The sequence below is a fragment of the Nelumbo nucifera genome, chromosome 5 (assembly GCF_055504915.1).
Source record: "Nelumbo nucifera cultivar China Antique chromosome 5, China Antique-T2T, whole genome shotgun sequence".
Taxonomy (NCBI): Eukaryota; Viridiplantae; Streptophyta; class Magnoliopsida; order Proteales; family Nelumbonaceae; genus Nelumbo; species Nelumbo nucifera.
The window spans coordinates 20,807,780-20,821,168 of NC_142653.1; the positions used below are offsets into that span (position 1 = coordinate 20,807,780).

General features: G+C 39.3%; 1 protein-coding gene across 12 annotated transcripts in view; it reads left to right on the forward strand.

The window, feature by feature from the left end:
• LOC104595684 (FAD/NAD(P)-binding oxidoreductase family protein) overlaps positions 1-13,389 on the forward strand; it is a 62,236-nt gene that overhangs the window by 42,046 nt on the left and 6,801 nt on the right. For all 12 annotated transcript variants that reach the window (XR_016076131.1, XM_088887384.1, XM_088887383.1 and 9 more), the window contains 2 exons: positions 10,018-10,133; positions 10,942-11,054. Coding sequence is in view for 11 of the 12 variants with exons in the window: in XM_088887384.1 (XP_088743510.1) it covers positions 10,018-10,133; positions 10,942-11,054 (229 nt within the window). In the remaining variant the exon portion in view is untranslated. The remainder of the gene's footprint in view (positions 1-10,017; positions 10,134-10,941; positions 11,055-13,389) is intronic.

Here is a 13,389-nt window from a genome sequence, read left to right on the forward strand (position 1 = left end):
AAACTAAAGGTATTTTTGCAAAATCATTTCCAAACAAAAGATCTTGGAGCATTAAAGTATTTCTTGGGAATAGAAGTTGCCAGGTCAAAACAAGGTGTAAATCTATGCCAAAGAAAATATGTTCTTGATCTATTGGAAGAAACAGGACTGTTAGGCGCAAAACCGGTTGAGACCCCTATGGAACCAAATGTTAAGTTGAGTAGTGATACAGGAGAAGTATTTGAAGATCCTGGAAGGTATAAATGACTAGTGGGGAAGTTGAACTATTTGACTATCACGAGACCTGACATATCCTTTGCAGTCAGTGTGGTGAGCCACTTCATGCAGAACCCTCATATACCTCACTGGGATGCAGTTCTTAGAATTGTAAGGTATCTGAAAGGAGCTCTAGGCTGTGGACTATTGTATAAACCAGGAGGAAAACTTGAAGTAGTGGGGTATACAGATGCAGACTGGGCAGGCTTAGTGAATGATAGAAGATCTACTACAGGCTATTGCACATTCCTTGGAGGAAATCTTGTGATGTGGAAGAGTAAAAAGCAGACAGTTGTGGCCAGAAGTAGTGCTGAAGCTGAGTATAGGGCCATGACACATACTACCTGTGAATTAGTGTGGTTGAGGAATCTTCTACAAGAAATTGGGTTTCACATGGATAAACCTATGAGACTGTATTGTGACAACCAAGCTACACTCCATATCTCATCCAATCCTATATTTCATGAGAGAACAAAGCACATAGAGGTTGATTGCCACTTTGTGAGGGAGAAGGTCCTTGCTGGAGAGATAAACACAGAACATGTGGGCTCGAATGATCAATGGGCAGATTTGTTTACAAAAGCTCTAAGCTCAGGGAAAGTGAACTATCTATGTAACAAGCTAGGATTATATGACATATATTCTCCAGGTTGAGGGGAAGTGTTAAAGTGAGCCGAATAGGGGTAGTTTAGTCATCTCATGTTTGTTAAGTACCTTGCTTATGTGGCAGTTTTATTAGAGATACTCTACCCACACTTAAGTAAGGGCAGTTTAGTCTTTGTAAAGGTTATTAGAACTTAATAGACATTAGGGGGTCGAATGAACAGTGGACGAATCAGTTTTGACTAAACCCTCCTGTTCTCTCTTTCTCTTTTCTTCTTCTTCATCTTCTTCTTCCTTCTCTCCTGGTTCGGGTTACTGTAGCTGCATTCGAAACAATAAGAAAAGAGGGTTGAGGGATATATCTACGAAGTTAACTGAGTTGGTGAGCAATGAGGTGAACCAGGGAAGGTAGGTACAATGTTTATGACAGGGAACTACCTTTTTAGATGCGGATGTGGTTTTTGACACATAGATGCTTGCAAGGGATTGGGTTGAATGAATGGTGGTTGTGTTGTTTTTGTAATGTTTCTTGCTTTCTTCTCTCTGATGATTTCTGATGGCCTTTTTTGTACTTTCAGTAGTCGGTCTAGACTACAATCAGTCTTGAATTAAAAAAAAAAAAGGATGAAAAATTGAAGAGAAGAGAAGAAGAAAAGAAGTACACAAAGAGAGTTTCAGAAAAGAGAGAGAGTAGGTCATAATTTCTGCCGACCCTCTCTTAGTATTTATATAACTATTGGCTAACTGTAAAAGGGCTGAATTACCCTTATTGCTTACATGACAAATAGAATAAGAAATAACTAATAATAAAGCTGAAATAACTACCAACTAACACTGCCATATCTAACGGAAATATTGCTGACATACGAACACTGTGGGGACCACATCAGTGTTCTTTACACTCCCCCTCAAGTTGGGAATAGATATTTGTCATTCCCAACTTGCATAGATCTGCCTCTAACTTCTTCCTTGGAACAGCCTTGGTGAGAAGATCTGCAAGCTGCATGCTGGAGGTGATATACGGAAGACACACTTCTTGAGATGAAACCCTTTCTCTGACAAAATGTCGGTCTACTTCAATATGCTTAGTTCTGTCATGCTATACCAGATTATGAGCTATATTAATAGCAGCTTGATTATCATAATACAACATTAAGGGCTTCTCATAAGCAATACCCAACTCTTCAAATAGTGATTTCAACCATAGGATTTCAGCCACACCATTAGCCATGGACCTGTATTCAGCTTCTGCACTAGAACGAGAAACAACACTTTGCTTCTTACTCCTCCAGGAGACCAGGTTACCTCCTACAAAAGCACAATATCCAGAGGTAGACCTTCCATCATCAATACTCCCAGCCCAATCAACATCTGTATAAACCTTTCTTCATGTGATTATTATTTTTGAATAGTATACCTCTACCTGGGCACCTCTTCAAATATGCTAATATCCTCTCAACTGCAAGTAAGTGAGTAGTCCTAGGAGAGTGCATATACTGACTGACAACGCTGACCGCATAACTGATGTCCGGTCGTGTGAGACAAAGATAGAGGAGTTTTCCAACTAACCGCTGGAAGATAGATTTATCTTCAAGTGGCTCTCCACCCTTTGCACTGATCTTGTGATTCTGTTCAATAGGTGTATCTGCAGGCTTAACACCTAACTTTCTAGTTTCTTCCAACAAATCTATAACATACTTTCTTTGGGAAACAAAAATCCCATGTTTAGATCTAGCTACCTCAATAACCAAGAATTATCATAGCTCTCCTAGATCTTTCACCTCAAATTCTTGATGAACGAGTTGTTTGAGAGACTCAATCTCACCATTATCATTCCCTGTCACTACAATATCATCCACGTATACAGCAAGCAAGGTCAAGGAAGAGTCCACTCTCTTAATGAACAATGTATGGTCTGACTGGGCTTGTACATAGCTGGACCTTTCAAGGGCTTGTCTGAATCTATCAAACCAAGCTCTGGGGGACTGTTTTAGTCCATACAAGGCTTTATTCAACCGGAAAACCCTCTTTCTTGTCTCTGCATCATAAAATCCAGGAGGCAACTGCATGTAGACTTCTTCCTGCAAGTCTCCATTGAGGAAGGCATTTTTGACATCCATCTAGAACAAGGGCCAAGAGTAACTGGCTACAAGGGAAAATAAAACTCTAATAATGGTCATCTTTGCTACTTGAGCAAAAGTCTCCAAGTAGTCTATACCATAAGTCTGAGTAAATCCCTTTGCAACTAACCTAGCCTTATACCTTTCAATGGAACCATTAGCATTATGTTTCACAGTAAATACCCATCTACATCCAACCGGTTTCTTCCCTTTAGGCTGGTCAACTAGCTCCCAAGTATTATTCCTCAAAAGAGCATCCATTTCAACCATGATTGCATCTTTCCAGTTAGGAACTGACAAGGCCTCCTGCATTGTTCTGGGGATAGGAATATCATCAATAGATGTGAGGAAGGACCTGTAAGAGGGGAACAAGTGATCATAGGACAAGAATTGGGAAATGCAGTGGGTTGTGGATGTGGTGCAACGCCGTTTGCCCTTACGGACTGCAATGGGGAGGTCAAGGTCATCCAAAGGAGGTAAGGTTTCAACAATGGAAGGTATCTCAGTGGAACCCGGATCTGATAAAGGAACTGTAATACCTGGATTTGGATTTGTAGAAGGAACTGGGGCTGGCCTGGACTGCTGATGATCGGAACCAACTTGCCTCCACCACCTGTGATAGACGCTCAAATCCCGACACCTCTGACACCCCTCCCCATTACATCCCTCATCACTCAATGGAATAGGTAAAGGAACTTCTGATGAGTTAACCCCACACTCACTACTCTCCCCCTGAGGAGAAACCCTAGGATAATAGGGTACATCCTCGAAGAAAGTAACATCCATAGAGACAAATCTTTTCCCAGAAGTGGGTTCATAGCAGCAATATCCCTTTTGAGTTTGTGCATAACCGAGAAAATACATTTGGAGGCCTTAGGATCAAATTTAGAACGATGAGGTCCAAGAATTTGAACAAAGCAAGTACAACCAAAAGTTTTAAGGGTCACAGTAAACAAGTCTTTATCAGGGTATAGGAGGGTAAATGGAGGCTTCATGTCAAGAACCCTTGAAGGAACTCGGTTAATGAGATACATTGCTGTAAGAATAGCATCTCCCCATAAACGAATAGGCACATTGGAGTTAAACATGATGCTTCTGGCCACCTCCAATATGTGCCTATTCTTCCTCTCAGCAACCCCATTCTGTTGTGGTGTATGAGGACAAGTACTTTGGTGGATAATCCCATGGTCAAGCAAATAGGAGGCTAATTGGTTGGCAAAGTATTCTTTCGCATTATCGGATCTAAAGATTTTAATTTTGACCCCAAATTGGGTTAAAATCATATGATGAAAGATCCGGGTCAAAGAAGGAACCTCATCTCGAGAATGCATAAGGTAAACCTAAGAAAACCGGGTATAGTCATCAACAAACAACAAGAAATATCTGTACCCCCCCATAGCAGTGATGTGATAAGGACCCCAAACATCGGTATGCACAATATCAAAAGGATTATTACTTCTTTTATTACTCAATGAATAAAATGTTTTGCAAGTTCACAACTCTCACATCTCAAATTGGACATCTGAACAGACTCAAATAAATCAGGAAGCAAACTCTTCAAAGACTGAAAAGATAAACGACCCAACCGATTATGCCAAAGCATAACCTGACTAACAGACTGGGAAACAAAAGATTTTCTATCTTCACTATCTTCCCAATGTGAACTCTCTCCAAGCAGATAAATCCCATTCATCTCACGGCCAGTCCCAATCACCTTCCTTGTCTCCAAGTCCCAAAAAACACATCGATCAGGGAAAAAGGTTACTGAACAATTCTGATGTTTTGTAATGCTATTGACTGAAAGCAAATTAAGCTTAGGAACATGCAGAATTGATGATAAGGATATGACGTTAGACAACTTGATATCTCCCTTGCCAAAAATGGGAAGAAGGGAACCATCAACAATGGACACCTTATCTCTGCCAGAAGATAAGTGATAGGTAGTGAACAGTGATGGCAAGCTAGTCATATGGTTAGATGTACCCGAGTCTATTACCCAATAATGTCCAGTGTTACCTGGAGTTGAAGCATGATAAGCTGAGGCCTGAGTACCTGAATGAGCAAAAGCTGATGTGGGAGCTGATGGTGGCTGAGATGATTGAGCTGAATTGACAACTTCCTTTTCCAACTGAGTTAGGGCATCCCGGACAGCAGCTAGGGTGTCTAGGGGTGTGCCTTTTGTGCTCGATGAGGAGGCACAATCAGTATTAACAGCCATATTAGCATTACCCCTTTTGTTCCTGAGTTTTGCTAGGACTAAATGAGGGTGCAACTTCCAATAGGTGTCTTTAGTATGCTTGGATTTCTTGCAATGTTCACATACTAGATCCCGCTTGTCTTCCTTCTTTATATCCCTCTTCGTATCACCCCCAGACTTTGGTTTGACTGCTGCCAAGGCTGGTGGGAAGGGCTGATGCTGCATCATAACCTTTCTCCTAGTCTCTTCGCTGTGCACTAAGGAGTAGGCTTGTGATAGGGTCACACTGTCTCTTGTCAGTAGTTGCTGTCTCACAATATCATACTCAGGATTTAGACCAGCTAGGAACTCAAAAACCATATCAGTCTCAACCTGCTTTCTATGAGTCTGTGCATCATTCTGGCTTTCCCACTCAAGTGTTTCTAGGTGGTCAATTTCATGCCACAAAGATTTCAATGTAGAGAAGTAAACCGAGACTGGTTTCTCTCCTTGCTTAAGGTTGTTAACCTCACATTTCAGTTCATAAGCCCTAGCAACATTAAGGGGTTGGGAGTAGGTCTCTTTCATGACATCCCAAATTTCCTTAGCTGTTTTCGCCCACAAATTGTTCCGGCTGATATGTGGCTGCATAGAGTTGCACAGCCATGTCATAACCAAATAGTTCTCCTGAACCCATTTGGTATAGGTTTGGTCCTCCTTTGTTGGTTCTTTCACATCTCCCAACAAGTAGCTCAGTTTTCCCCTCCCCCAATAGCCATCATGGCCAATTGAGCCCATTCTAGGTAGTTTGATCCATCAAACTTAACTGTTGTAATTTGAAAGGTATTCTCAGACATGTTATAGAATTGCTAGTCCCAAAAACACTTTCCCCTTGACTCTTGAACTCCATTCTTGATCAAGAATTAATAAAAAACCCTTTTTTAATTACTGTAATAGGAGAAACAACACCCAAACAATTGGTAACAGCTGGCCCAGGTCTTCCAAAGAACACAAAAAACAGAATTCTGAATGAAACCAGTTCAAATTCTGATCTGAAACAAATAACAGTTCTGAATTTTAGGGTTTTCTCTCAAAACCCTAAAGAAAACACAAAAGTTCTGAAGCCGCACCTCTTAGACTAAACCAAGATGATATTTTCTGATCAGAAAACACAAATCTCTGGCCGCCACCTTCTGGTTGATGCAAAACCCTAATCGTGAGGATCCGAAGCTTCTTCTGATTCTTCCTGACTACTGGAACTCTCCCAGACTAATACAATCTCCTTAGTAGCAGCCGCACACTACCAGTAACCTCCAAGAATCAGCTGATCCTCCAACCTTGTTGAAAAAACTTCCAAACCTAGGAGGTTCTCATGCAGTTGGCCTAATCAGACTAGCATAAGAGCTCCTAGGTCAGCTCTGATACCAAGTAGTTGATCTAGACTACAATCAGTCTTGAATTAAAAAGAAAAAAAGGATGAAAAATTGAAGAGAAGAAGAAAAGAAGTACATGAAGAGAGTAGGTCATAATTTCTGCCAACCCTCTCTTAGTATTTATATAACTATTGGCCAACTGTAAAAGGGCTGAATTGCCCTTATTGCTTACATGGCAAATAGAATAAGAAATAACTAATAATAAAGCTGAAATAACTACCAACTAACACTGCCATATCTAACGAAAATATTGCTGCCATACGAACACTGTGGGGACCACATCAGTGTTCTTTACACTTTCCTTAGAGTTTCTTTTGATTGATTACTGTAAACATTTTATCCAGAATGGGGGTGTCTTGAGAAATGAAAAGGGAGAGATTCTGTTGCTCTACTCGGGTCCCTTAGGAGTTGGAGACTATCAGGGCAGAGCTATTAGCTGCTGTACAAGGGGTGCAATTTGCAAACCAGCTGGGGGTACAGCATCTAGTAATTGAAGGGGATTACAAAGTGGTGGTGGGCTGGTTGAAAAATCCTGAAGATCCTATATGGCGCTAGAAGAACGAAATGAAGAAATTCAGTTGGTTGACAAGGGATATGTTGGTCTCTTTACAGTGGGTGGGGAGATCAGAAAATACTTTGTCCGATGTGTTAGCCAAGCAAGGGGTAAATGGGCAAGAATTGTTCTGGGCTCAGCTGTGATTCCTGTATTTCCTTCCTAGTTTACTTGTAAGATTCAAGGAGGGGCTGCAGCTCACGCCTCTCCCTGGGATGTTGTATGAATTCAAAACTCTAAATCAGATTATGAATTAATAAAATTTACTATTATTCATCAAAGCAGTCCAAGAGATATTATTCTTGACTGGCATATAATCAAATATCAAATGGGCCTTTTTCCAATCTCAGTGCCCATGCCAAATCAACCACCATTGTAGTCCATGAGATGATATCCCTTTCAGCCATTCAATTAAAAAGCCACTAGGTGGCATGTGGGTCACCACATTTCCAAAAGTGTCAACTAAGCATTTCACATTTTCACATTATGATATTCAATTCCATTCCATACCAATCACAACTAATACTTCATGTATCTGACACAAAAATACTTACAATGCTGACAACCATGAATTTATCAATCAACATACCATTGTACTCTGCATTCTCCCGAACGCTTAGGTTTCTTCTCCATGAAACCCATGGTGATTCAACCCTGAAATTGTTGAATTATAGCTAACAAAGTTTGGCTTTGGAATTTCAGCAAACAAGTTTTGAGTTTAAATACCATTGTACTCTGTTTGCATTCTCCCGAATACTTAGATTTGTTCTCCATGAAACCCATGGTGATTCAACCCTGAAATTGTTGAATTATAGCTAACAAAGTTTGGTTTTGGAATTTCAGCAAACAAGTTTTGAGTTTTATTGAAAAGACCCAATCAAATAAATGCTGAGGGATCATGTTTCATGAGTGCATATACTTGATGATAGGCCTGTATCTGATCTGGTTATCCTGTATTTAGGTGAGTTACATTTATGAACGGATCAGATTCAGTTGTGTCAAGTAGCATCTAATTAATAATCGGATTGAACTACATATTAGCATATCTATTATTAATTAATTTATATAATGTGTATATTATATTTCTAGTTATGAGTTTACAAAACTATCCTGATATGTTTTTGATATTTCCCTTAAATAGATTGTAATATATTATAACTTTAGTGGTAAATAAGTAAATAAGGAAATGACTTTCCCCATTCCCCCTTTTATGGTCAAAACTCACACTCGAGAGTCAAGATTCTTCCCAGCTCTAACCAATGTGTCTCTAAGCTTCTGTTGGCGACTGCCATGGAGATTTAGGGTTTTTAACACTCGAGAGTCAAGATTCTTCCCAGCTCTAACTAATGTGTCTCTAAGCTTCTGTTGACGACTGCCATGGAGATTTAGGGTTTTTATCTTCCATTCTCTCAAGTGAAGTGAAGCTGTGAAGCCGTGAAGCCCTATTGTCATGGTTCCTGACTTCCTGTATGTCCATGTGCCTATTATAGAACAAATCCCTGTAATCCCCAAATCCTTGATTTTAGAAACCCTGATTTGAAGAACCATTGTCCCTAGCACATTTAAGAAATCAATTAAAGCATCAGTGAATCATTGCAACTTGGTTCTTCCAAGCATCTGATGTTGCTCAACGTTTGGTTCTCAGTCGAAGTGGAGAAATGTTCTCCAATGAAGATATTCGTCAAAGGTAAATATTCGATTTGATTCACCATTTCGCTGCTATTTCTCAACCAAGGTTCATAGTATCAACACAGCTCTATGTATTGGCATAGGTGTATCAATAATTTGAACGATACTCCTAATATGTTTTAGTTTTTTTTTTTCAAGTTTCAGTTTCAAATATATTTATGTATATATTATTTAAAAAATGGGTTCCCGAAAACACCTGTAAGCACGTGTATCGGGGATTAAAAGATACAATACGCATGCCCAATACGGGGCATATCGTATCAATACTTTGAACCTTGCTCCCAACTATGAGAGTGCTGATGAACTGCCACCCTTATTTCCATAGCATGCTGGCTCTGCCATCTCTTCGGCAATAATTGTTGCCTTAGTCTTTGTTTTTTCTTTTTACTTTTCTTTTCCCTTTTTATTCTGTGTTATTTTATGGTCTTTGTTTTCTGGTATTTGCTTTGTTTTCCATTGTCAACTTCAAATGAAAGCAGGAAAATGGCTGTACCTATGAGAGAAACCTTCCATGTGTTGTTCTCAGTTCTTCTTTGATGGGTTTGTTTCTTGAACACTCTTTTTTCTTTGCTTGAATCCATCTAACTTGGAAAAAATCTGAAATCCGATTCATCCGATCGGATTCAAATTTGAATTGACCTCTCATGCATCTGGTTGGATGTCAGATAGAATTCAGATGGAGTAATTTCCTTATCAAATCAAAGTCGGATTTATATACATCTGATTCGGGTCCGATCTGATTACAGGCTTACTTGATGGGTATATCATCAAAACTCTTTTGAGCACTTTCAAGGGAACTACATTTTTTAGTACATGTCCACAAGACAGTTGTAGAGGAGTAAAAGTTTTGATTAGATATGAGTCTGGGAGCTTTCCTAGCTTTGAGAGAATTTCTTGTAATGCATTCATCAGTAAGGAATGAGTAGTGATGTATGGGAAACCAGTTCTAATGCTCCATGGGTAAAATCACCATTTACATCATTACTTGGGTGAAAGACTCCCCAAACTGTAGAGGGTATATAGAGTTTACCCTTCAGAAAATCAGTCAGATGAGTTTTAAAATCTTGTTAATCATCACTGAGCTTTGTTTGCTATTGATCCTTGACAGTAGTTTTTAGATTTTTGGTAATTTCAACATGATGACTCAGACTAACTTGATTCTTATGTGACTGTCACTTTATGGAACAGGGGACAACAAAAATAAACATAGCAGTTGATAGACTGCCACAGTTTCAGTGTTGCAATCCTTCTATTCAGGAGGCAGGCCCTCAACATGTTGGTACCATTCACATCGGTTCTGAAAGGTATCCTACTTGTTGGGTAATAGGGAAACATTTTTGAAACATCTTTTCTTCTTTTTATAGGGGCTATCTGTTATGAACATGCAGATCCAGATTGCCTATGTGTTGTCCATATTCACCCTCACAAATTTATAAAATCAATTTATCAATAAGAGATTTTATATAACTTCTGCATTGTATTAAACTATTAATATTTTTGGAAGGATAAAAAGAAAATTCATTAAAATAAAAAGGAAAGTACAGCAGAAGGTGATAAGATATCACCAAAAGCATGAGAGCCAACTCAGGAGACCCAATAAGGCCCAATACAACCGCACTTACAACTATGAACATTACCCAAACACCCAAAAGAAAAATGAAAACACAGACCCAACACATTTCCCCAATAAAACAATGGCTAAAGCCTGACATTAAAGAAAAGCAAAGATCCCTAGCCTGAAGCCCACATCAGTCTTCATTGATGATAAGGAGGTTCACTGAGCATGATCCCTATCCTGAAAGCATGAGAACCAACTCAGTATTAAACTATTACTTGATGGTCGGGAGATTCACTGAGCCCAAAAGCAACCCTGGAATTTTGATAAATTTCATAGCCAATAGAAAGAATTATAGGCTTGTGTGTTTTTTCAAAGAATAGTAGGCTTGAGATCTGAAGTGAATTCGTGGACCTGTACATTTGAACATCTAAATTTTGTGATTGATCTTTTTTTTTTTGATAAATAAGAAGGATAAATTTCATTAATAAAAACTAATGCAGTTACAATTTTGTGATTGATCTTCATACTTACATTTCCTTCTCTTTCTCTTTAAGCATGGAGGAGATCGATCTGTCTTACCGAGATGCATTGAGTGGCTTTCCATCACAAAGACCTCTTATTGAGATGACAATTCCTTCTGTACTGGACAAGACTATTTCTCCGCCTGGTAGACTGAAGTTTTTGTTCCTTACTATTACATTTTCACTATCTATTTTGGCATTGAGTGGTATCTTTTTCTGGATAACCAAAATAAATCAAATTACTGAAAGAACATCACAAAATGTTCTTTTTTTTTGTTTTTTAATGAATAACAAGTTTTATTCTTCTTCTTAGATGTTATACCCTGGAAGTATGGAAATCCATTGATGTTATTCATCCACCTTTTAATATATTTATACATTCCAAAAATAATCTTTTAATATATTTTTTATATGCATGATCCTCCTGTATGCTTTATTGGAAGGAGTACAAAGGGCAAAGGAGCTAAGTATTAGAAAGGTAATTGTTGAAGGTGATTCTAAGCTGGTGATTAATTGGTTACAACAAGAGGAAAATGGGTTCTGGAGTTATATTAACGAAAAAAGGGGTTTAAATGGCTGACCCAGAATATGAAAGTGAGGTTTCACTGGGTGAAGAGAAGTGCTAATACATTTGCTGATTTGCTTGCTAAACAAGGGGGGGGGGGGGAGGGTAACATGTTTTGGGCTCGGTTGTGAGTTGAGTATTTTTGGTGGGGAGGGCTAAGAGATATATTTATACACACACACACACACGATCCTGTGCCTGGTTTGAATGTGAAGTTTTGGCAGGAACTTTGCTATGGGGCTTGGCCAATGTATCTGAAATTTTGTAGACCGTATTTTATGTCCTTAAGGCTTTGTTTGGAAAGAGTTCAAATACAAATATGTACCATGCAAATACATAAAAAATATAAGGTTTTGCACTCTACATATTTGTATTTGTACTCCTTCCAAACTGAGCCTAATAAACAGCTAACCATACCAAGTATGGTATCTTTCTCATCCTCTAGGTTGGGATCTTGGGTTTAGAGAGGCCTTAGGGACCATGAGAGTAAAATGGTTTTATCAATAGCTTCGTGAATCATGGTAGGGATTTGATGGTCTGGTTTTCTAATTCCTTAGGATCATTCTCATTTTCTTTCTTTAGGATTCTTGATAGTAGTATACTTTAACTTTATCCTTGGGCTATTCTACTTACTTGGAGCAATGATAAAAAACTCAGGCCGACAAGTATGAGAATGTGGGTTTGAGTCTGAGAGCTGCAACTTCATGCAAGAAAATGCCAACGGTTATGTCAAAACATCCTGTCCACCCTCCCAAGATCATGGATTGCCGGGACTGAGATTTGGTAAATATCTCTCCTTTTTGTATTTTAAGCTTTGTGAGATGTGATCCTGTGTTCAGGGTATAGAGCCAAATTCCAAGAAGGATGTTGATGGGAACTAAGAGATAAACCATTTAGTTGTGGTTATCCTTATCTTTATTCTATTTCCTCTTACAAGAACAAAACCAAATTTGGACATTGTGTGTTTCTCTCCTATGGGCATTTCTTGAAAATTTGGTTTTAGGCATGGTTTTAGAAATCATGAGTACAGGAGGTGGATGGATTTGTTGAGTTTCTTAACGGTGCTCTTTTTTTTCTTTTACGGGAAACAGTAACTTTCATTAACAATAATGGATAAAGATTACAACTGCCACCATCCAAGGGCCGGATGGGGGACCCTTTGATAAAAATGCCTCAAAAACAGGCCCAAAACAACTCCTGCCCATTGACTCCTTGTTTAGCTAAAGCATCAGCCATACCATTTGCTGATCTTCTTGCCCAATTAAACCTCACCCCAATCTCCCTTGCTATGCTCGAGATTTCTCTTAGCTGTTGTCTGAAAATCCAGGTGCCCAAGCTTCTAGATTGCAGCCAGCCTATTACCAGTTTGGAGTCTTCCTCCGCTTCTAACTTCTGCAGTCCCCATTGCTTTGCCAATCTGAGACCTTGGAGTAAAGCAAGAATTTCTGCCCTTAAAGAGTCTCCTACTCCTATAGGGCCTGAATACATGGCCAGCACACTACCCCTCTCATCTCTAAAAACTCCCCCTACACCCAAGGGGCCTGGGTTGCCTAGAGAGCTTTCATCAAAATTCAGTTTCACTCTAGAGCAAGGCGGCGGAGACCAACTGTCCTGGACTGAAAGATAGGAAGATGAGGAACCAGCTACGACACTCCATGCCTTGGACTTAAAGAGCTCCAAGGCTTTCATCCAATGTATGATCCTGTTGGTGATGCCCTCTAAAGTGCTTCCTTGGGTCTTTCCTGCCCTTGGAAGATCCTATTATTTCTTTCCTCCCTCACTGACCAAATAATAACCGCTCTTGTTGTTTTCCACATTACCTTGCCTCTCTTCTTTGGTAACTGGAAGAAGCTAGAGTCAAAAAGGTTCTGCACACATGAAGGAGTCCACTTGCAACCAAAGAGAGAAGAAAACCA